This window comes from Lissotriton helveticus, chromosome 2_1, assembly GCF_964261635.1.
Source record: "Lissotriton helveticus chromosome 2_1, aLisHel1.1, whole genome shotgun sequence".
NCBI lineage: Eukaryota > Metazoa > Chordata > Amphibia > Caudata > Salamandridae > Lissotriton > Lissotriton helveticus.
The window spans coordinates 782,157,742-782,184,216 of NC_136059.1; the positions used below are offsets into that span (position 1 = coordinate 782,157,742).

General features: G+C 40.6%; 1 protein-coding gene across 1 annotated transcript in view; it reads left to right on the forward strand.

Annotated features, from left to right (window-relative positions):
* The window catches only part of CAMK4 (calcium/calmodulin dependent protein kinase IV), a 1,079,259-nt gene that overhangs the window by 1,043,213 nt on the left and 9,571 nt on the right, over nucleotides 1-26,475 (forward strand). Inside the window, exon 9 of the mRNA XM_078677356.1 lies at nucleotides 1,465-1,591. Within this exon, the coding sequence (XP_078533482.1) occupies nucleotides 1,465-1,591 (127 nt within the window). The remainder of the gene's footprint in view (nucleotides 1-1,464; nucleotides 1,592-26,475) is intronic.

Genomic DNA, 26,475 nt, shown 5'->3' on the forward strand with positions numbered 1-26,475 from the left:
GTGCACAGATTTGTCCTCTCACTGAGTTCAATAACAAACCTATTGTCTGAGACTGAGCACTCCATCACCTTTCAGTGCTATCACGAGGGACCAGCTGTGGTATACTGCATTGGGTGTGAAGCATTTGCTGGTCCGTTGTCACTGGAGATTGGCACAGGACCAGAAACAAAGGTAGTGGGGATTGGCTCCTGCCATCAGAACCTTAAGGTCATCAAGGTTCCATGGCAGCCCCTCTGAGGTGACTGTACTATGTAGTGACAGTTGCTTGATAGTGGCTGAGATGTGATAATATGCTTAACATCACCTCTTACTCATGTGCGGCGTTTCTTCATAATAAGTCAATTTCACACCAGCCTAAGTTGGGAGAGAAAGACTGCAGTAAGTTAGCAGAGCACGGCTATTCCTGAAACCGTCGCTGACATGCAGGGCATCCGTGTCATCCTCGAATTCAGCAGTAATAACCACCTGTCGGATGCTCATTTCCCAGCCACACTACCCGGCCCACTGTGGTGGGTCCAGTCTCCATGTTTGCAGAATGGCAACCTCTGTGGCACGGACACGTCTCTGGTGAGTGACTTCTCCCGCATTCAGGATCAGAGTTGCATGCCGCCCCAGGTCATGGTATGGCACACTTTCCCTGCAATTTGGCCAGATCACTTCGAAGAGCGGCCTTCTTCAGGGATGCCATGTCTCTACCTTCCGCACAAAACATTTCCAAGTGCTCGTGAACTGTTATGAAGCGTTTTGTGCAGGTTGTTTAAACAAGGCCTGGGTTATTTATCATGAATAGTAGTGTATTGTCTTTAGTCTGCTGCCTTAAACTTGTAACATACTTATCCTGAAATCTTGATTCACCATGTTCAAAACTGGCAAGTACTTACCACCAGCCTGGTGATTACCTATATTTGCGCGCTAAGAGAAACCACAGAGATGAGCCGGCTACAACTCCACCAGGGTGAAAATATTGCGTGAGCGAGTGATTAAAATCAGTCCCTGGTGAGGAAATTGATTTTTAAGAATCTTCTTTATGTTTTTAGTTTCCACTTCTTGTCTTTCTTTGTGTCCTTTAAGAGCAAGCAGGAGACTGTGGAGAGACCAAACGTGAGACATTAGCTCAAACCTGTGCAGTCAATAGAAAGACTCAAAGGATGTCTGATGTGAATTCTTCTATAATCAGAATTTTTGTGACTAAGTGTCATGATGTATTGATTTGTCACTCCGAACAAATACATGCATCACAACAAAGAAATTATTAGCCATCAAAAACAATATACATTAAACAGCATACGTCCTATTTCTGCCCACGGTCTACATTGGATTTTGTGTATTTACATAAATGTACTAATAAAAAGAATAGCATGGTAGCAGTTTTATTGGTGTTGTGTTTCACTCTTTACGCTACAAGAATTCTAATCAAACACAATTGAAACCCTCTTAAAATTTTCTGTCTTGATTTTTTTGTAGGCTTTGTGGATTTGAACCCTTTTATGATGAACGGGGAGATCAATATATGTTCAAGAGAATTTTGAACTGTGATTATGATTTTGTGTCCCCTTGGTGGGATGATGTGTCTCTGAATGCCAAGGATCTGGTGAGTACAGCATACTGGTAATATTCCACATACAGTATAGTATTCTTTTGAGAGTCTGCTGTTCTCTACTGCTCTGGTATCAAGAACTGGAAAGCACAATTGTTACATTTTAATATTTTTCTCGGATATCCTCATAATATTCTGACATCTCAATATAATCCTGATTTACATACCTTGATTCCATGCTTCCACTACCTTCCATAGACTGTACCTTCCTTGACTGTACTTTGACTATCCCTTCCATGGTTCAAGAATACCCATAAAACATCCTATCACTTATTCCCTCATAATAGGGAAGCTGTATGTAGTTTTAACATCACCTGTTTTCGTTCGTCGATGTCTGTTCAAGATAGTTACTGTGTTAGATGAAATATGTTATTTCAGTTCTTCGAATATTGGATGAATGCTGGGACTCCCCACACCATACTTTTTCACTTCAGAAACTTGTGATAAGGTTGTTTGCCACTAACTCATATCTGTAATATTACCACTTCACTTCCGCAAGCATACGGACCCGAACCACCTATTCCATGATCACCAGTCAGGATTCAAGACTAACAGTGGCACAGAATCCACAATAGCCATCATCAGAGACGCTCTCCTCCTCTCCAATAATGAAGACTAACAAATAGGCTTAATATTTAATAACCTTTCCCATGCAGATGACATATTGGGCCACGGAATACTGCAGGATAGGTTGATGAACTTGGCAAGCATGTCTAGTACTGCCTGGGCTTGTATTCAAATTATTTCTTTTCAGCCCTAATCTGAAAAATAAAGTTGGCTCAGGGGAATCATCTTCATGAGTGGTGCCTACATCAGGTATCACCTCTCTGTTGATTTGTCCTCACAATCCATGTGCGCCCAGTGGATCAGCACCTCAAGCAATATGAGGTGAATTTGCAAATGTACTTCAGTGGTACCTGTAAGAAAATCCCTTTTTTCTGCATTGTCACTCTAATTTTTTTGCTGTCTGGTGTTGCTGGATTTTGAACTCTGCAAACTGGAGTACTGCTGTCCAATACCCAATGTATGCACTCTGACCTTTTAAACATTGTAACATTGCCTAATCCCTAATTGACATGATTAACTTTTCAGTAAGGTTATTTAATGCAAGAAAACCTACAGGCAAACCTGTCAAAGAACCCTTTTTGACAGGAAGAAACCCTACTTTGAAATATTAAGTATGTCACTACTAATTAGGCCATGTAGCACACACAACCGGATGCCTGGTGTTTAAAAGTGAAATAAGTAAGAAGTGATGATTGCCATGTTCTAGTAACTAGCCCCCAAAAGCTATTTTCAATGTATACGACTGTGGCTTGTTCCACAAGCTAAATTAAAGTTAAAATGCTAATTCTGTAACTTTGGTTTGGGATAAGATACAGATTTCAGTTGACTACTGTTTTTAATATTTCTTCTTTTCGTAATTTTTATTAAGAAAAATGTATAATGAATACAAAAACATAGAGTTATCATTTGGCATTTTAAGTTCACAAAAGTCTATTATCATACGAGTTACCATAAGGAACACATAGAAGAAGAATTATATAAAGAATCGTACATGAAATGTAGAAAATACTGTGAAAGAGAATAGTATACGGTAAAATAAATGAATAAATACATACATTTCATTACATAAGGACAGTAGAGTAATTATAGCATGAGATTTAGAATGTAATAATTTGATCCATAAAACAGAAGATGGAAAGGGTGAGATGAATATTAAAAGATATGTGGGCAGCTGCTAGAGAGTCATATATAAACACATATATAAGTGTAAGCATAAATATATAGATAAATGCAAAGATATATGTATAAATAAAGATAAAGATGAATATAAATAAATAAATATATAGATATGTAGACTCGTTGCCAAATGTGAAGGAATGAAGCATGAGGAAAGATGTAAGAAGGGATGGGAAGTGTTTAGGGTTCCTGAAGAAAGGGAGTTGAAACTTGTTGGAAAATTTCCTCCTGATCTTAAAGTCTATATGATATGTTCATGGGATGCCGTTTGAATCATCGCTACCAACCATTCTTCATTCGAAGGAGGATTAGGCGATTGTCAATGTCTTAAAATACACATTTTAGCTGTGGAAAGTGTAGTGAAGAAGACGACGTTGCGGACGTGTAATGGCAGGAAGAATTTTAAAATCATGTAAGAAAGTAAGAGAAAGGAGAAGGGGAAGAGAAAGGGAGGGGATAATTCCCTGCAATGTGACTCCTATACAAGTCCAGAAAGACAGCATTGAAGGACATTCACGAAGTAAATGGAGGAGATCACAATTGATTTCAGAGCACCTCAGGCATTTAGAGTGCAACAATAATCCAGCTTTGTGTAATTTCAGAGGTGTCCAATACCAATTATGTAGAATTTTAAAGAGACAGAATTTCAAGCGAACTTCTGGAGTGACTTTGTCAAGTGCTTCCAAAATATAATATTTTCAATAGTAGCGTGTAGACGTTCCTGCCATTTTATTTGTAAAGCCTTGGCAAGTGGTTGTGAAAATAAGTGATGAGTTAAAACACCATACAAGCCTGACATCACTCCTTTGTGTCATCCTCCCGTAAAGAGAAAATCTAATATTGGTGAGGAGCTTAATATCCATTGAAGAAAACCAAAACACTGTCTTAAACAGTGTTGGAGTTGTGAATATTGTGAGGTTTGGAGTGATGGGAGACCAAACTCTTCACGAAGCAGGTCAAAGGATTTCAGCTCTCCATTGGAAATGATCTGATCAAGTGTTTGGATGCCACATGATATCCAGCTAGACCAGTGAAGCGCTTTACTATTTATGTGAATACTTTCATTATTCCAAAGTGGAGCTTTGTAGTGTAAACAGTAAGAAATTTGTATGAAGCGATGTGCTCTATGCCATGTTTGGTATGTAGCTTGCATCAGCGGGTGTGGAGGGGAAGAACGTGGATGTCGAGTACTTTAAAGAAAGTGAAGGCCATCATGCTGATTAATAAGAGAATATTCTATTAGAACACACTGTGGAGGATTGGTCATGTCTGGAAGTAAATAAGCTAAGTGCAAGAGATGCAAAGCTAAGGAGTAATGTTCCAGAGAAGGCAAACCCAAACCACCATAAGAAACGGCGAGCCAGTAATTTAACAGCAGCTAATCAAGGACGCATAGAACCCCAAACAAAAGACCCAAAACGAGCATCCACTTTACGTAAAGTAGATAAGGGGATAATTAACGGAAGCATACCCAGTATATAATTAAAGCGAGGTAAGGTGACCATCCGAACAGCCTGCACCCTTCCTCACATGGACAAGCATTGGCATAGCCAATAGGTCTCGCTTTTGGAACCTTATAAGTGTTTAGCCATGCAACAGTTTATGTTATGTATGCTGCATAACTAAATACTTATAAGCTCCCAAAAGCAAGACCTATTGGTTATGCCAATGCTTGTTAATGAAATGTCAAGGCTCTGTGGAAGCCACACACGCCTATGGAGACTCAGGTATTGACTACTGCAACTCACTTTAAGAGTATGGACATTATTGTAGAGTGAATTCCAAGCTCTGCACCTAGTAGGGAGCTCTAAGGCAAAAAACATTCCTCATATAAGATCCTGGGAGCGCATTTCTCCTACATTAACTGTACTGTCCCCTAAATAGTCCATTGAATGCAAATATCTGCACACTGCTCATAAAACAAACTGCTTGTGCAACCAACAAGTTGACTCCTCCCTGCAAAAATCGATCATTAAGGAAAAGCATAACCATGGCTACAGCAATCCCTGAGCACAAGGGAAACGTTTTCAAGTGATGTTATGCTTGTCCATTATACAGTACGTTATGCTATTGTAGGTGTCTGTAAAGCAATGAGTGAGGACAGCGCAGCCTTTACAGTGACTAGCCTTACCTCTGGAACTCAAAGGCTAAGGCCAGCTAAGCAAAACATCTATCTGCCTGTATTTTTTCAAAATCTTGAAGTCTACCTTTTTAAATAAGCTTTAAATCTACAACTCTCCAAGCCAGCGTACGAGATGCCAATCCAAGTGAGCCTGAAGCGCACCTTTCTGACAGTTACAAAACTTATATGTCGCCTGAACTACCTACTGCAGTAAGAATCTGAATAATCTAGCTTTAAGTAGGAGATGGGTCTGCATTTTATAGCCCAGACCACAGTTGTGACCAATTCATCAAGTAAGAATCTAACATCAAACAAAATAGTTTGTATTGCTCGGAGTGCTGCATTTAATGTTTTTGTTGTACATTGCCACATTCTAAGTTATGTAGTGCTTCCTAAGACCTAAATGCGAGTGGACAAATCGTCTTGGGCTTGCATTTAGACTACTTAGTTCTATACCTGCTGAATTCTCAGACCATGCAATCTGAAAGCTCTGAAAAAAAGGTACTTTGTATTCAAGATGTATGGTAAATTATCTCTTCTGCCCAGCATCAAATTACACAGATTGCATGTACACCTATTTTAAAACATTAATATAGCAATACCTCATCACTGGTCCCAACATGCACTCGTTCTAAATTATATAGCGAGAGGTTAAAAGCTCTGCAAATTTGATGTTAATTTTATTGAATATTATTAATAAAAAAGAATACCTTGCTTCATATAATGCATCATAATGCCCTTCTGTAGTCTCTAAACACTGTTCAATGCAGGTGTTACGATTACAAAGTTTCTTGCTACTTAGGTCGAATGGATGACCATTTCCGTGATTCAAACCTGTGAATTTCAGAAAGCTACAGATATTGGTGGAAAGTATTTGCTCATAGAGCCATCTTGTCAGGATTCATAAACTACATGCCATAAATAATGTAATGCATGTGTAATCAATTTGCATGTGTAAGAGTGGGCAAGAACAGTCGCAGGGCATTCCAAAACAAAACGTTTCTCATTGCTTTAAGAACAGCAGCGGTTTGGGGGTAACATAAGGCATACAAATGAATCAAACAAAGAGCCACACAGAGGTCAGAATTGAAGAAGGCTCCTACATTACGCGACCTCTCTATGGTGGGCACCACATGAAGCTTAGCTCTTTTGAGGTAAGAGGTACTCAGGCTTCAGGGCACATGAACAGCATCCTCTTGGTTCATGTAAATTGCAGTCAATGTTTTGTTTTGGTACTCAGGCTTGTCCACTGACTGGCCAAAAGTTATTTTTGTACAAAACGGGAAGCGCAATGATGAGGCCATAGTGTTCCTCTTCAGCACTTTAGAAGACATCAGAAAATCATTTTGATAGGAATGAAAATGAAAAATGAAAAGCATCTAAAACCGCCTGTTTCATTTTAATGTTTCCCTCATGGGAGGTAACAAGATGAGACAAGACGGTACTAAGGAGGGACAACTAAGCCTATTTCTGAACTGTAATCCCCCAACACTGCTCCATAAATCTGCACTAGCTTGCAAACCCTGCTACACAATCCTCAAATCTACAAAAAACACAGCGAGCCCCTCGCTCCTCACTTACTGAAAACCGTGAATTGAAGAAACGGTTCACAACCGTTTTTCCTTCTTTCATTTAGTTGCTTCCCTGTGAAATGGATCCAAAAAAGAACCAGCGAGCGCCTCGTGCTGGCAGCAGGGGGAGGGGAGAGAGGAGGGCGCCTGCGGCTGTTTCCATTACGAGAGCGAGCAGGAACTATATGGTTTCAAGGCTCACTCCTGCAAGGGAATAGCCAAACGTGCATGCATTGCATTCAAAGCAATGCAATGCATGCACGTTTTGACTGAAAAACAGAATAGATTGCAAAAGGTCTTTTTGCTTATTCAGCACTTGTGCGCTGCGTAAGCAAGACCTAAAAAACCTAAAAGAGACCATTTAGCAAAATCACTTTCCATATGTGTGATATGGGGAGTCAGATTGTCAGAGACCATATGTGATAGACCTCTATTAATTAGGACTCCCAAATATTTTAATTGTGATGATCTCCAGCAGAAGGAATAACCATCAATTGATGCTGTTGTGGTACTGAGGGAAAGTGGAAGGGCCTCGCTTTTATCCCAGTTCACTTTGTAACCAGAATGGATTGCAAAATTATCAATAATTTCAAGTAAAGCTGATAAAGAATTTGGAAGATCTTTTAACGTAAGGAGAATATCATCATTGTATAAATATAGTTTGGAAACATCATCTTCTATAGGTATGCCTTGTATTTGTGGTGAGTGTCGAATAAGTGAGGCTAGAGGTTCTATTGCTAATAGGAATAAAAAGGGAGAGAGGGGACAACCTTGATGGGTACCCCTACGAATTGGGGAAGGGTCTGAGAGAAAACCACCACAGTGAACCTGAGCTACGGGATTTTCATATAAAAGATGAACTTTAGAAATAAATGAATCACCTAGGCCAAAGCGCTTCATAGTTGCAAAAAGATATCTCCAGTCAATGCGGTCGAATGCTTTTTCAGCATCTAATGAGAGGGCAACAGCGTCTTTCGACATGTCACTTGCAATCCATAAAGTATGAGCCAGAGTTCGAAGGTAGTTTCTAGATGAGCGTCCTGGAACTAAACCTACCTGTGAATGGTGTGTAAATGAAGGAATATCTTTACGAAGGCGAGCTGCTAAAATACTTGCAAACATCTTAATACCACTGTTTATTAGTGAGATGGGTGGTAACTACTGCAAAGAAGTGGATCTTGCCAGGTTTTGGGATGACTACAATCACTGCTCTATTAGAAATAGGATGAAGTGAATCTGCTTGAGCTGCCTCATAGAAAGCAGAGAATAGGGTTTCAACTGTTTCCGTTCCGGACCAATTATAAAATTTTGCAGGGAAACCATCTTCACCAGGGGATTTATGATAAGGAAGCTTAGCAATAGCTGCAGCTATTTCTTCTTTACTAATATCCCCGTCAAGAATGGTTCCACCCTCATCCATAAGGCAAGGAAGGTTGATATCAGCAGGATAGGCGGAAATTGGTCTTCCGTTTTCGACATATCTGTAGTATACAGTTGTTTATAAAAGGAAGCAAAAGCATCAACAACTTCTTGTGGTTTTGTAAGAAGCTCACCCGTTTCAACACGTATTGTAGGAATAGTCATGGCTGCTTTACTTTGTTTCAGCTGGGCTGCAAATAGCCGACCTGCTTTCTCTTCTTGCTCATAAAGTCTACCCTTAAGGCGTTGGAGGGCCTATTCAGCCTTAGAAGTATACATGTTATTGAGTTCCGTCTTAGCAGTTTCTAGTTTACGGCGGTTGGATGTCGGGGGGTGAGAAGAATATTGATGTGTTAAGGAGGTGATTTGTGTCTCCAACTCAGTGCTATGAAGTGGCGCCGTCTTCTTGGCCTCTGCTGCATCTCTCATTAATTGACCACGAATAGTTGCTTCAGCAGCTGCACAGACAGTACGACTGGAGGAAACTGATGTTTTGTTAACAGTTAAATAATCAGGAAGATGGGAACGTAATAGGATTTTACCTTTAGGTGGGCGGTATTTTTGAAATTTCATCCGCCCTGGTTTACGGCCTGGGGAGGTTAAACCTAATTCTATGGCAAGAAGGACAGGTGCATTGTCCGACATTGCAGCTTCCAGGATCTGAGAATCAGTTGCAATAGGAATTACCGAAATGTGAAATAAGAAAATAATCTATCCTTGACTGAGTGCCATCTGTAGGAGAGAGGAAGGTATATTCCTGATCAGATGGATGACAAAGGTGCCAGTGATCTATTAGTCCATGATCTGACATTATGTCTCCCAATAAAGCTCTATCTCCCTCATTACCTCTGTCTATGGGGCCTGTTCGGTCAGTTACAGAATCAAGGGCCAAATTTCAGTCTCCACCAATGATGTATTTAAATACGCCCATTTCTATCAATAGCCGGTTCAAACTGAGAAAAAAGAAACGTTTGGCTCCTGTTGGAGCATAGGCAGAGCCCACACATAGGATCTAATCTCCTATTTTTAGCTGTGCCAAAATGTATCTGCCTTCTGGGTCAATCCAGGTTTTAAGAATTGTAACATGCAGAGATTTATGAAGTAGAATGGCCACTCCGCATTTCCATGGTTGGACATCATTGGGAAGAAGTTATGTAGTTAAACAACAGTGTATAACATGTCGTACCTAATCTTGCTGCAATTTAGAAGATTCTACAGCATTTAAATGAGTTTCTTGTAAAAGGGCAATATCAGTCTTTTTCATTTGCAAGTAGGATAATACTTTTTTTGTTTAATGAAATGTGTAAGACCATAAACATTCCATGAAATGATACGTATAGGCTGGGAGGTAGAAGTAGTGTTAGATGCCATATGTGTTTCAGGAAGTGAAAGTATTAGATTCTGAGAGAGATAAAGGGTTAGAGGAGGAAGAAAGATAGAGAGTGGATTCTGGACAGAGAGTTAGAGTAAGTATCGAGTATTTATTAATAGTAGAATAAATGAAAGAGATGAAATACAAAACACTAAAGAAATTAAGGAAATTAACAGAGAATAAAGGAAATGGAAAAAGAAAGGACAAGTATACTACGTAAAAGCAACACAGTGTATAGGGAGGGGATAAAACTGTTTTCTGTGGATCTTTTGGGCTACACGTGCCGGGGATCCTCGTCCAACAGCAAAGTGGATAGTGATTGTATCAATAGCAACAAATGAGCTTGTAATTATAAAAGTGAATGAGTATTAATATGTCAAGACTTCTAAAGTATTGTAGAAATGAGGGGAGACAAGAAAATTATTAGAAAGTGATAAGAGAAAGGAGGAGAGGATGGAAGGAGAGGGTAAATAGAAAAAAAGAGAATATAAAAGAGCACATGTAAAATCTTGCATGTAGAAATGAGGGGAGGCATAAGAAAATTATTAGAAAGTGATAAGAGAAAGGAGGAGAGGATGGAAGGAGAGGGTAAATAGAAAAAAGAGAATATAAAAGAGCACAAGATCTTGCATGGTATACTGACGGTATTAAATATAGACTATAATCTTGTCTAGATAATATGTCAATTAAATTAAATAATGCAATGGCTGGATAGTGATACAATTAAATGTTAACACATTTAATTATATATATATTAATACATCAAGATAATATAGTAATTGAATTTAGCAAGAGAGATTATTATATAGAAAAGGAATAAAAGAGATGGAGGAAGAAAGAGAATTGGAACTATACGTATAGGTCATATACATCGACAGAATTTTATAAAGTAAGGAGGAAGACCTATACTATTTTTAAAGTTTAACTTATATACACTTATTCTTAACTCATATTATTCATAAAAATGTGTAACATTTATATTATAACACTATAAAAAGAGTGAACTCTATCATATGTATATACACAATAATAGGGAAGGGGAGAAAGGATTGAAGAATCGGGATAGAATATAGTATAACATAAACAACAAGAAGGAGGAAGATGGAAGAAAAGGAGAGGGAAAACAAGAGGAGGAATGTATTAAATAGCACATGTGGGAGCTTGCATCATAAAATAAAAACAAATATGAAATATAATCATGTTTGAATAGTAGTACAATTCAATTAAATAATACAATAGTTGTATACTAATATAATTAAATGCTATCACAATTAATTAAGTCGATGTAATTTAATAGAGTAAGGAGGAAGAACTTTTCTCTTGTGTCTTATTGTGTTATAGTTTAGTTGATATAAATTGATTCTTAATTAATAACATTTATAAAAATACATAACATATTATGTCATTGTTAAGTAGTTAAACTCTAGATAGAAGAAAACATTTTAAAGGTAAATAATAAACGAAACTAATTTAAGTAAGAGCAAGAAAAAATTAAGGAGAAAGGATAGAATGAAAGGGGAGAGTGAATAAGAAATCAAATATTCATCTTGTCTCTGCGCACAAAGGTAATCAATGTCCATCAAATTAATAAGTTGAAAAGATTAATTATCAAATAAGAGATCAAGACATATATGCTTGTTGAATGAAGAGAAGAAAAGAATTAAGCATGGAGATAATTATCATCTCATCCCTATGTGGAGAGAATAAATGTGGAAAGATCCGAGGAGTATGTATTTGATCACATTCTCTTTTATTGTCTTCTTATTCAATAAACAGAGAGTTAACAAGTTTAAAGTCAAATTCAGGTTATGGTTTCATCTGAGGGAGAAGATTTCAGAGGACAGCGAGATTTGTTTCTGTCTTTTTCCTGTGTGAGGGCAGCAACTGCCTGAAGAGCTTGAGCACGATCTCCTAAAGAACGGATAGGACAATCTAAATCACAGCCTCGGCTTTGGGAACGATTTTGATTACGTCGAAATTCGTTCCTAGATATAAGATTTGGTGATGAAAATGAAGGGTCATGTTCCGGTGGAGTCGTAGAGTATTCCATGCTCTGAGAAGAAAGATTATCTAAGAAATTACGGAGATCATCTGGATTAAAGAATTCCTTAGAAATACCATCTTTGGTAATCCTCAGTCGTGCAGGATAAAATAAACCATATTTGATGTCAAGCTGTCGTAGGCGGGGTCTTAGAGAAAGGAAAGCCTTACGACGATCATTTGTTTACTTTGAGAAATCTGCTGCTATATTAATCTCATAGCTTCCAAATGTATATGGGTAGTGAGAACGAGCCGCAGTAATTAACTGATGAGCTTGTTCATGTCGTAAGAAATGTATGATGATTGGACGTGGTCACACATTTTTCCCTACTTTAGGTGGACCAATACGATGATCTCTCTGCATTTCCAATGGTGGGTCAAAGGAAAGACCGGTAATCTTTGAAAGAGTTTCTTTGAGGAAGGCTTTGGCGTCTGTACCTCAACAATCTTCTGGAAAACCAAAAAAACTAACATTGTTTCGATGACTTCTATCCTCCAAATCCACTAGTTTACTTCTTAGAAACAAAAGTTTTTCATCACAATCCGGTATTAAATCTAGACTAGTTTCTACTGTAGTTCCTCGTGTGGTAATTCCATTTAACCGGTTTTGGAATCCAGCTATATCTAAGCAAATGGATTTGGTCTCATTAAAAAGTGCAAATATGGAGGATTCCATACCTTCTAATCACCGACCTACAGTAGAAATTTCCTGTAAAATCCGTTCCACGGTGGATTCTGACGAAGTTGTCATCTTGAGGTTAGATGAATTTTGGTTCAAGGAAGCGACATTTGTTGCATCTGAACTCGAGTGACTTTTATTTAAAGCTTCTGAGAAAAGAAGGTGTTTGGCATGCTCTACAGATGTCTTACCAGATGACATTCTAAGAGTCCTTGAGTTACAACACAGGTATATAAGTATTTTACTGAGTTGATGGTTGAAATGTATTAACCTATAAACCCAAGTATATGCTCAGTAAACATAGGAGAAAGAACTAATGTATGCTAGTCCAGTAACAATACAGCTTTTCCTATGTTGGGGGAAAAAGCCATCGTAAAACCTGAAATTTTAAGCACTTTTAATACAAATTCTTCTCCTCAGCTGCAGGCGCACAAGGCGTATCACAGTTTTGCAAATATCAGGATGGTTAAAAGCATCTATATAATTTTACCACAGAGAAGGCTGATTCTTTTTGAAAAGAAAATCATGTTTTAATAGGCAATACATTTTAAACCGTTATAATGCTGCCAGAGAACTCAAAAATGCCAGATGTATTATTCCCAAGTTCTCCCTTTGAGATCTGCAAATGCGTCATAAGAATAAGTAACAGTTATTGATCTCAATAAATATAATTATCTTGAATCTGCGCAATGTAAATCCAATATTTATCTGCATTAGAACAATATTGGCCTCTGAAGGTCAGGGATATCTCCTTCAGTATTTGCACTTTTTAATGCAGAGTCATTACTGAATATTATTTTGCATTGTTACACTGTAGATAAGTAAAATATTCATGCAGGTCAATATATAGTTTCTGTCTTAGGCAGATCTCTTTCTGTTTCCCAGTATAGCCAAAGAATAGTTCTGATAATCTGGTAGTTGCTCAGCAATATATCATTTTAGTATAGATCCAGCTCTGTAAAAAAAGTATCTGAATGATGAGAGGACTTCAACTGGCATGAATTTTTAATTACTTCCTCCAAAACCAATGGATTGAGGTATGACCTTGTCCAATGGCTATACAACCTCGAGAGGATTTTGTCAGATACAGCATTCAACCTTGCCCTACTGGAGGATGTCCCATGACATCGTCTCGGTCATGGGACCGACCAACAACCGGTCGGCAGTCCTGACCGACTAATTTTGATTCCTATACTTTAAAGTGGGAGCATATATTCCGGCCGGAATGCATGCTCACATTGTAAAATAGAAGGTGCAGTTCATCCTTGAAGGTGCCTGCCATAGGGTGCACGGATCAACTGTCCCCTTGGCCTCCAACAGGAGCCCGTGCACCCAAGGGGGCCCTGCTGGGGGCCACCAAAGTCAAGTTCCGACAGCCTTTCTGTGTCGGAAAGGCCCACACAGAAAGGCTGCCAAAACCTGACATCGTAATCTCATGGGCGGAAAGAGCCGCCCTTGGGATTACTGGTCGCATTCTGACTGGTGGCCGGGCTCTCTGAGCCCGTCGGAAGCCAGTCAGAGTGACCGTTCAGATTCCTTTCCGACTGCCTCCATTGTAATGAGGCGGTCAGAAAGGAATCCTACCGGCATATTATGATATGGTAGGAAAGGCTTTGACCAATTGTCAGGCCGTTTCTGACCGCATCATAATAGGGCCCTTAGTAGACAGAAGTTGAAAACCTTGACCAGGGTGACATGCTTGGTGTATCCGACCTCCCCTGCATTGCAGTCAGCCTGAATTCACTCTCATGTCCCGGTCAACTGCAAACAGTGTTTTACATTTTCATGCCAATTTGTGACCTAAAACTTTAAAAGTTTGTATCTCCTGTTTCCCTTACTGGAGTTCAATCATTTTCTGTCATTTTTCAAAATTTAATTTTTCTTGGGCCTTAGAAATTAGTTGTGGGATAGTTTTACTGTGTTTTTAGCTGTTTTGCCCTACATTAAGTTTGCCTGCTCTGTGACATAGCTACAGGGGGTAAATCCCAGGTTTATTTGATTGAACTTGAATGTTGAACTTGATAAGTGTTTGGATTTAATACTTGGGAAGGACTCACACTCTCCAAAACTAATAACACATTTTTTTGCAACACCCACATCTTCAGATTGGAGGCTAGCCAATGAAACCAGGTAAATACCACTGCATGCTTGGATCGTATCCTACAGTAGATGAAGGAGAGTTTCCTCTTCACAATAGATCAAAACCAAAATCCTGGTGGCAGATGATCGCACCTGAACCTGTTGCAATGTGAATTGTACCAATATAAGGGCATGAATCTGGAAATTTTGCTTGGATCCTAAAACGCCATAAAACACAGCTAAATGAACTCATGATGCAGGCTCCACACCAGCAGGTATCACCAGATGAATGGGAAAGCAAGAAGGTCAGGGAGGATTTGGCAGCCCTGGACTACTGAGCAGCTTAACTTGTTGTAGCTGAACTCACCAGCAGCACAACTCTTCCATCCTACAGTACATGTTTTAAGTTCTAGTCTGAGTGGTAGAATGGTTTAAGTAGAGGTCTCAGCAGCCCCATGGTGGATAGTGACCATAGCTGATAACTAGAAAATGCAGCAGAGGGTAAGTGAAGTTTGCACAAAGCAGGGGGTGAAAGATCTGATAACAAGAGATCTCATTTAGACACTGTATCACTTCTCAATATTAACCCGCTTCTAGGGCTCAATTACATTACCGAAGAGCTGTTTGTGCTTAAATATATAGGTTTAATTCATTGATTTAGTTGGAAGTCATGATTGATAATTAATGTGGCGAATAAGGAGGTTCTGGTTATTTTGAGTTCCAGTTCTGTTAGTTGCTTTTATCCTAGATAAGTGCAAATAACCATTTGTTGCCCCAAGGCCTTATTTACAGGTTTTAGACAAAATAAATAAATATTAATTTGCATGGATATTACAGACTCCAGAGATAAAGAATGCCTATCAGATCCCACGTCTAATAAGTTCATGAAAATCTGTGCTTGACTTGTAAGTGGCAGCAGTCAGTCAGCCATAATCACTTTATTCGGTTACTAAAAACCATAAAAGTACACTACAAAAAAATCTTATAAAAACAACATTAAAACATATGCAAAATTCATTTGGGATAAACTTATACACCATAAAAATTCAACATGACAAAATCCCCATCCATTTGATGTCATAAATGAAGCACAAGCAAAATTCTTTAAAAGATTACTCTTATGCACAATAGACGTCCAATTTAGAAAACATTTCACTGCAGTTATAGAAGAGCTAAAATATTTAATAGCATAGAGACCCTTCTTTTCCTTTCCCTAACCACCACAACTAAAAAACTAGCAATATAAAAACATTCTCATATGTTCAACAAATATAAATATACTAATGCAGGCCGTACCTGCATAAACCCTTTATCCTTTAAAATAGGTATTAAAAACGTTTGTGAATATGATGACAATGGTTGCAAAACATGGTAAAGTGCAAAGTGTCATGGGTAGAGAATTTAACGCAAGGGCTCAAATCTTTCAGCTTTCTCCATCACTGAGGTTCAGCCAATAAGAAGTGCAGGAGATTCAATCTAAATCTGGCTAAAAGAAAGCGGTGGTAAGGCTTTGTTATAACATTTAAATAGGTCTCTATTGTTGGAGCTGTTTTCAGTGATAGATAGGCTCGTACCGTGGGTTTCATTAGCTCTCCGGCCTCTCTTTGAGTTTCCATCATGTTTAAAAAATATTTTTTACTCCACAGTAAGTCTTCTTTCGTAATGTTTTTTGAGAATCAAAAGGTTTGCGGCGCCCTAATTACTTTGTTAAGTTCTTAACATAACCTATGCAGGAGATGCTACTTGCTCCATCCAGGGATAAGGAATTCCGAGTGATTTCAAGATTTACCACCAGTTCTGGGGTTGTCCAGATTGTTATTCAGCTCAGACTCGGGGCAGGTCCGATCAAGTCTGAAACAATGCCCATACCAAATTCTTGATTGATAATATAAGAGGGTATAGCTTGCGGGACTGAAAGCAGATTTCTGCGAAACTTATTTGCACCAATTGTAGTTCCTTAGCCTCCTTATAACCCCCTAGAAGTGGCAGCATTTTAAGACCCAAATTGATATAGGACACGGATTCATGTCAATTTCTCCTCAGGATTTGCTAATTTAATTCTAGAACGCATAGAACAAAGTATTGAAAACCTTATGTGCCTGGATCTGCCAGTCTTTCACTCTTCAGCCAAGCTAGTGAGGTAAGTAACAAATTGTGTTTCTTTCCCACATGACCTCTCCAAATCCTCAATCTTAATTTGCAATTGAAAACATATAACAGAACATGCAAATTAACAAAACATGGAGATTAGAAGGAGGTTACAGCAGTATAACAGAGAAAAGCTGCCACGCTATGGAGATCAAAACTGTGAGGACAGCTGAGTCAGCATATTAGAGGAAGCTCAAAGTGAGGTATAAATTAAAAGTGCTAGCAAAATCGATTACAGAAGCGCTGTGTCCAGCTATACAAATGGATTTTGCTGTTGCAAAACCTGTGATTCGCAAAGTTCCTTGTTTTGAGACCACAAGATTCAATTTCTTATGTACAGAACTAACTTTACAAGTCAGAAAAGTTTTTGGGGCTTGTGAACTTGGTTCACAGAGTCCGCAGTTTGGAACAGTGTAAAAGCGATGTTCCTTCCAAATTGCGATTCAGTATAGAATGCATCAGTAGTTTGCTACCGTAATTCCAGTTGATCAGTTATTGACACCTATAAGGAGGTGGTAACTGATTTCCAAAGTGTAATGGGACCCCTGGAAAAAACCTGTATTTTATTAAAGTTTAGCACCAGTTCCTTTATGAAACTAGTAGTTCTTGGGGGGAAAAAAAAGGGTGAACAACCTTTACAACGAAACTTTTACAACGCACTACCATTACAACGCGGTCATTACAATGCAAACCATTACAACGCATTGCGCTGGGGGGCGCTCTAGGATAGGGAATAAGTTTAATTTACTATCCAACACCTTCCCTAGTGTCCACGGGGACTGGTGTTGGAATAGTAAATTAAACTTTTCACTATCCAGCACCCCAAAGCGCTATGCGTTGTAATGGATTGCGATGTAAAAACCGCGTTGTAAAGGCAGGCGTTGTAATAGCCTGCGTTGTAACGTCATACATCCAAAAAAAGCGTTCAATTTCAGATTGGAAACACGGATGGTGATCGGCTCTCCTATGGACGACACCATCCTTGTTTGTCGCCAATTCCAGAGGGTTGCAAATTGTGACCTGCCCAAATATTATTCAGTAGGCAGGTCATTATGTGACCACCTGCAAATGGTGAGGTTGTGACATGACCTATTAGTACACAGGTCACTGCGCAAAATCAGAATCGTCGACAAAAGGTATTGCGCAATTTGGTACATTTGGTCCCTAGAGACTTATCATAGAAAACACTATAATTATTTTAAACCATATAGAAAAAGAAACAAATCAGAGAAAAGTGTGAAACTTGAAGAGACCAAAGCCACAAAAACAAATGTGATATATCTGCTTTGTTCAAAGGAATTCCTTCTCAACTACACAAGGAAATCTCTGTTAAATCCAACTCCCCTAGGGAAGGGTAGCATGAGAAAGGAAAAGGACTTCTCTATAACTTATGCTGAAAACCGAAGAAATATCCAATAAAAAAGCTGCCTTGTCCCAATGACTGACAAGAAAATCAACAACCTGCTAAAAAACATTTGGCATGACTATTATGGAAGACACCAGAATTATAACGCACGGCCATAAACTAGTGTATACATATTAGGTCAGTGTAAAAACGGACATGAATGTTGCATTTTATGTCAAATAAAATGTACTGGCCTGGGACCATATTCTACTCCAGACAAGAAATTCAACCAAGCAATGGCAAATGTAAAACATACCAAATACCCAAAACAGTGTCTAAGTGATAAAGCAAAGCAAGTGCAAATTACCTAAACAAGTGGATCCTTAGCAAGCAAGAAGCTGTTGAGTATTTTTAAGATTCTCTGAAGGGAGCTCCACATCGAACAGGGAATACAGTGGAACAATTTGCCTCCTGTGTTTTCCCTAACAGTCGAACTTTCATTGGCATCCTTTAAACCAACGTATTATTTTTTAGATGTCAGTCATAGGGTCCTTTACAGCTGATCTCCAGTTTTAGTTTAAACTTGTCTGCAAAAAGATAAGCATGTTAGACCTCTCGGATCATCGCCTGCTAAGTCTAGACCCAGTGGGGGAGGGGGGCGCTAGAGGGCACACTGCGGGATGGCTGCCTCGTGAGTCGGCTCCGCCGGTCAGGTTCAATTACTGGCCATAAAACACTTGTAGCGGACTTCAAATGGAATTCTGTCAACTTTTCCACTAATCGGAACGGCCAGTCCCCACTAAGACTGCAACGGATGACCTGTAACCCGCTGCTGGAGCCAGAAATCCAGCCTTGAAGGATTGGCGGATGGTGAGGTCCGGAGCGCGCAAGATGGCGGCACCCTGAGACTGCGGCGGCTCAGAGCGTGAGCGGACCACGTTACTGCACCACAGCGTGTGAAATGCGGTAGATTGTGCCTACAATTAGCTCACCCAAAACATCGGATGGCTGTACCCCCCACTGGAATGCTCCATATGCGTTGGCAAATACATCCTAAGGTATAATCAGCAAGCTGCATGGTATATACATACAAAATGGCGGACCACAGAAACGGAGAAATGACGGAGGACACTCTTTGCTAAGCTCCCCAGCTCCTAAATGCATGTAAGTAGCAGCACCTTCTTAAAATATGGGTCAGCCTGCCGCTCGCCAATGAACTTCGCTATATAGCACCAACTGTGTAGGCGTATTATCGCTGCTGATACAGATTGTGGTGTTACCGCGCGTAAGAGTCTAACTACGATACGCTGTGGAAATGCAATCTGACTACGAGACTTGGCGACAATCACTTATATTGGATTGGATTAGATTGGATTTGTTTTTTGTATAGCGCGATAGCTACCCGCAGGCGTCCTAGCGCTTAGGAGTGGGAGGTGTATGTGGCAGGGGGTTGAGTTATCTACTGAAGAGAAGGGTTTTTAGTTTTTTCCGAAAAGGAAGGATGTTAGGCTCTGAGCGAAGGGAAAGCGGAAGGGAGTTCCAGAGTTTTGCCGCATTTACTGAAAACCTTCTGCCTCCACTCCTCGCTCTTTTAATCCTGGGGTTGATAGCTTGGAAGGCATAGGCCGACCTAAGCTGTCTGCTGGGATGGTAGGGGGTGATCAGGGTGTGGTTCAGAGTTGCTCCTTTCCTCCAGTAAGCACGGTGGGCAATACACATGCTTTTGAAGTGGATTCTTTCCCTCACTGGAAGCCAATGGAGATCTTGTAGTGCGGATTTCACAGATTGGCAGCGAGGGATGCGCAGGAGAGTGCGGGCAGTGCAGTTTTGAATCACCTGGAGTTTTCTTAGAGTTAGTTGGGGGGCTCCTAGGAAAAGGGCGTTCCCGAAGTCCAGCCGAGATAGGATTAGGCCCTGGACCATGATCTGTCTTGCCTTGAAAGGAAGGAGCGGAAGGATCTTTCGGATGAGCCTCAGAATGCCCATGCAGGTAGCAGATAGTTTGACTGCCTGGTGGCTGAATGTAAGTGTATTGCCCATCCAGATTCCTAGGCTCTTAATGGTGTCCTTGGCTATGGGGGGGGAGCCCAGGGATGGTGGCCATATGGAGTCAATGGATTTCTGCGGGGGTTACCCAGTACCATTAGCTCTGTCTTATCTCCGTTTAGTTTTAAGTGAGACTGGGTCATCCAGGCGCACACTGCCTCCATGCAGCCCCTCAGATCACTCGGTTGGGTAGAGGGGTGATTAAGAGTCACCACCAACTGGGTGTCGTCAGCGTAAGACACAATTTGAACGCCAAATGGGCGGATGATGTCGACGAGGGGGCGCATGTATATGTTGAACAGTGTGGGGCTCAGGGAGGAGCCCTGAGGAACCCCACAACTGAGTGCTGCATGCTGCCGTGTACACACAGGCATTTCCTGAGATATAATACTTGTGTAATACAGCAAATGAAGCCCATGTCATGGGAAATATCGCAGTGATCATCCCGGCATTGCTTAATGTGATACGCTCTTCAAAGTTGTAATGACTGCCAGTCTGGTATGTTTGCAGGGAAGATGGCGGTACACCTCATGTGCAGGCAATGTGAGGAAGCGTGTGTAGTGTAATTGTTGGACACTCTACATCCATGAAGCGGCCGAGCAGACCAGCCAAAATACAATAACGTGTGCTGTCTCCCATTATTTCTACCGGCTAATTGTGCTTTACTCTGTGGATTTGGTGCAATTGGACTGACGGCGGGGCCCAGACCGAGCCTGAGACACTCCGGGGCACGACATACCCACTGCACGCCACAATAGTTCGGACGCCATATACATCATTGTATATACCCATCAGCAGTGTTGTCAAATATAACAATGGGCAAGCTGGATAGACAACAATCAAAATTGACATTTGAAACGAAACGACAGACCAAGGGCGCAACTGCGCACTCTGACACTGAATTGGAAACAGAGACTGTGACAGGCAACGCCATGGAAAATGTTCTGCAAGCCATACAGCGCAGTCTGCAAGACCTCAATGGGAAACTAGATTCCCTTGCTCAGCAGGTTGACAACATGTCGGCAAAATTATACAGACAGGGTGAACGTCTGGATGAGGCAGAGAGATAACTGCAGTCGAGGACGAATCACATGCTACCACGAGTAAGTGCACAGACATGGCGGAAATACTGGAGGTAATTAAAAACAAGGCGGAGGATTTGGAAGCCAGATCCCGTCGTAATAACATCAGAATTACAAGAGTCCCTGAGTCCACAAACACCGGGCGGATGTAGTCCTACATAGAGGACATGTCTCGTGAAGTATTTGGCTCCAATAACTTTCCATCGGTCCTGATAGTGAAGCATGCGCATAGATCCTTGGCTCCAAGACCGCCACCAGGCGCCGCTCTGAGACCTATTGTCCCCCCTATCCTCAATTATAGGGATCGTGACGTAGTATTGAGGATGGCAAGAGGGAAGCAGCAAGTCAACTACCAGGGCAACACGTTAGCATTCTACCCAGATTTTACCATGACAGTCCAGCTAGCACGAAAGGATTTCAACCCTGCAAAAAAGAAACTTCGTGACCTAGGTATTGACTATGCAATGCTCTACCCAGCCAGGCGGAAGGTAACATGGGAGGGTCGCTCTACCATCCTCCAGACACCAAAGGCGGCACAGGACTTCCTTAAGAAAATAACTAACAAGCGTGAAGTGAACCGTATTTACTGAACTCTGTAGACAGTAGTTGTTATGTCATTGGACCATGATGCATTAGATGCAAGCCACTTGCAGTGGGTGGGAATGTATTGATACTAAGGGAAGAACAGTGCACTAAGAATTCTATTGTTGCTCTATTGGTATCAACTAGTGGGTGGAGTTGGATATAGCCCTTTTGCATTCTCCTCTTTACAGGCCCTCACGTTGAATGGTTTGTTATACTGTGTGATTTGGGCAGGGGGAACCGGTGCTTCCTACTTTCATACGCTACTCAAATATGCTTATTGTATGTACATATGCAATTATGATTTTGTTCTGGTAATATTAGGTCTGCATTACTAATGTACACCTGACCACAGCACTACGATGGATGTAGTTGTGTGCACCTGGCGGATCCCCTAGGCGGGAGTTCCCCAAGAAAGGTTTCCGTTATACTGTTCTTTCAAGTAAGGGTATGGCTTTGGCATGGTTGGGATGCTGAAGTGGGTGGGGCGGAGGGAAAAGGTTGAAAAATGTTGTGCAGACTGTGGTACTTGGGAAGCATTGCGGATATCCAGATTCACACCACAATATTTAATGTCGCTGGACTTCTGTTACGGAACGCTTTATGCACAAATTACATGAAAAGCAATATATCATGCTATATGTTGATAACTAAGTATGGCTACTGCTAAACTACGTCCATTACATCCAAATGTAATCACTTGGAATGCCAGGTGGCTCAGCAACCCGAAAAAAAATCGTCAAATATTTACGTACTTTGACAGGCACCATATCTATATTGCCCTCCTCCAGGAAACACACCTTGCACCTACTTGCAAAAGTAACATTGGGCATAAATGGGCAGAGTCCATGTACAGTTCATCATACTCTTCATACTCTAGGGGGTAATGATTTTTGTCAAAAAAGGGACGCAATTTCATGTAGTCAATACTATCACAGATGACCAGGGGCGCTATATTATTGTCACGGGGAAACTAAGGGGGCAGCGGCTAGCTTTGATCAATGTCTATGGCCCCAATATAGATGACCCAGAGTTCTCCATACAATATGGCGTAAGATCAATGAACTAGCTGACATGACTGTAATTTGGGGGGGTGATTTCAATGTTGCACTGAATGACAATCTAGACAGATCAGGTACTACAACAGAACCACACCGGAAGGCAGTGGAAATGTTGCAGGACATTATGACTGAAACACACCTTCATGACATTTGGAGAGCACGTAATCCGGGGTGTACGGAAGCTACATATTCCTCGGCGGTGCACAACAGTTGGTCTCGTATAGACTACTGGATGGGCACCAAAGATGTAGAGCTTTGGACAAGACATATATGTCATCTACCCAAAACATTATCGTATCATAATCCTGTATTGCTGTCCATAATAGTGCCACATTATGTACCACCCCCTATATCTGGAGATTCAATGCGAAAGCATTATTAGATCAGACGTATACGGAGCTATTAGTCAGGCCATCACTGAGTACTTTGAATTACATAAACCCACCACTGAGGACTCCTTCATACTTTGGTGAAGCCTTTAAGGAAGGCTACAAGGAAGCTGCTAATCCAGGGGCTGATTATATCTAGGTTAGATTTCAGCAATTCCATCTTCCTGGGCGCCCCGGAATCTTCCCTAGATAAACTCCAGCAGGTTCAGAATGTGGCGGCAAGGTTACTTATGGGCATTCCTAGATCACAGTTCGCCCGACCTGCCATGAAGGCGCTGCACTGGTTGCCAGTGCGAGGACGAGTGAAATTCAAGGCACTCTGCACTGCCCACAAAATCCTCCTGGGGAAGGGCCCCCCAATATTAGGGAACTTAGTGGTCCCATATAAAGCCAGTAGAACACTGCGGTCCGATCAAAAACTTCTTCTCTCAGTCCCCAGAGTTAAAAGGGCTAGGACAGGCGGGAGAAGGTTTTCAGTTCACACAGCAAAGCTCTGGAACTCGCTTCCTTTTGAATTGCGCGCTGAGACTTGCACACTGCGATTTCGCAAAGGTCTCAAAACCTACCTTTTCCCTGCTTGATTGCACTAAACATACTGTTTATTAAATGGGTCCTGAAAGCGCCGGGATGCCCAAGGGTAACTGCGCGCTATATAAAATTTTAATAATAATAATAATAATAATAATTAGGGGTGTATGAATAAGCACTAATGTAGGTATATTAAAGGACATACGTAGGCAACTCAGCACACAGGAGGCCACACTAAACAACCTGGAGCGTGACTACGAGCACACACAAGATGCCAAAATATTGGGTATCATAAGGGTTGTAATGTCCGAATACCAGACATTCACAGAGGATGAACTTAAATATATCTCAAAACGACAGATGGCAAGGTCCTATGGGCAGGTAGGCCGCCCTGGTAGGGTATTAGCTTCCAAAATTTGTATGAGTCGTCCACCACAAACGGTTCTGGCAGTCAAAGATGCCAATGGGGAGGTACAGTGTGACGCACAGGGAATACTGCGCAAATTTATGAGAACATATAGTGAACTATATACGTCACAACTCACTGCCCAACCCTCTGAAGTCATGGAATATCTGGAAGATGTGACAATAGCATGGCTCTCGGACACACAAAGAAGCTACTTGTCCTTGCCAGTAACAGTGGAAGAGGTAACTGAAATTATCAAATTGCTCCCAAACGGTAAAGCACCAAGCCCTGATGGCTTCACTTGTGAATTTTATAAAGCATTTGTAGACCAGTTAGCACCCCATTTGGTTCAAATGTATGGTGATGCCCATGACCAGCAAATATTACCGCCCACCTTCAGAGAAGCCATGTTAATCTCCCTTTTAAAGCCCAACAAGGACCCAGAGTGTTGCAAATCATATCGACCGCTGTCCCTAATTAGCGTAGATACAAAGATCCTAGCCAAAATCCTTGCTGTTCGACTACAACCACTGATGACTAATCTCATAAAATTATTCAGACGCACCACCATAGTGGCAATGGATCTGATAGAAAGAAAATTAGGCGTAGGAAAATCACAAGACCAGCTTTTAAAATTCCATTTTCCCAATTTTATTAACAGCAACATTTTATTATGTCTGACATTTATGCATTAGTAAATTCTTTATTCAGTAAAATCTTTAAACTTTATTTCAAAATGATCATTTTATTTAGAGCTAAGGAAAAATCGCTTATTTTAGAAATCAGTTCAAGTTTAGCAAAGAACAGATAGTTCCAAATTCATTCTCTCCTATCATCCCTAACTAACACCCTCATCTTATCCTTTCAATCCTGCAAAGCAAACAAGTAAAAGATCATTAGAGTCTTACATCCAGGAATCGGTCATCAATCGGGCAGCACTTCCAGTAGAAATCGGAAAAAGCGACCCCTTCTAGACAAAACCAGGGTTTTTATATCTTAATTCCCTAACTTAATCTATCTAAATTGTAACTTGCACTACTTATTCGAACTCTGATTGGACAAATTCGGGGTGGGTGAGCATCATCTCACCATTACAACATGATTTTCTCGATGGTTCAGCAGAAAAATAAAGGATCTTTGTTTTAGGACAGTCCATAGCTTAGCTATTTCCTTCAGTTGAAACATCGTCATCCATTCTCACGATCTCAACATTCAAGCGTCCATTTCTGGCACCCATCCTAGGTTCCGGGCCAAGGCAGCCTTGAACCTCCTCGAGCAGAGGCAGTTCACTCTGACTTGCAGGTTTTTGGCGTGCCTGCTCTGTCCAGCTCTTGCTCACTGTTTACCCGAGCATCCATCTTTTATTTAGGCCTCAGAGGCCACTTTTGGAACTATCATAGAAACAAACACAAATTTATGTTAAATTATTGAAGTAAAACCATTCTGTTTCCCTCCCACCATACTAATGTTTCCCATTAGTTTGTTACCTAGCAAATAAGCCACACAAATGCGTTTTATACTTACATAATCGACCACTTCTTAGCACAAAAACGTATACAATAAGCACATTTAGTCTGCGTTTGTTTATATTTAAGCTGCGCATTAATTCACAACACAATAACAATACATATTAGTTAATTATATGGCAACATGCAAGCAAAACTAGTACTCCCGTGTATAATAAAAATGTGTACATCTAATTCTATAGTTGATTAATTTCACAAACACACCTTTAGTAAATGTTAACGTTATGGGACATTGACTTCAAGAGGGGTACACAAAATGTTGCGTTTGCCACCTCGCTCCATCAACACGACTGTGTCTACACGTCTAAACAAACAGTACGTTTAAATCGCCTTGTAATGCTCCGTCAGAGACGCACGCTAGTCAACAAGTCGACCTTGATTATCTTCAATCTTCACAATACAACATTTCAAACGTGCTTTTGCTCCGAGAAGTTAAATTCCAGAGTTTGCATTCATCGCTCTAAAATAATGAGCCCAATTCGACTGAACAGCTTCCACTAGAGATGCGAGTCCATTAACAAGTCTGCTGCCCACGTTTGAGTATTTACGACATTTCAAACGCTGGATAAGGCTTAAAAGTGTCCATAACAGTTTGACCTTTAAAGCACGTAATTTTCATGCTTTACAAGCAACCTGCAAACGTTGGATTAAGGCTGGGAAGTGGTGTGATAGTTAGACTTTTAAGTACATAATTTTCACGTTAAAAAAGCAACCTGCATATAAATATATTTAAAAAAAAG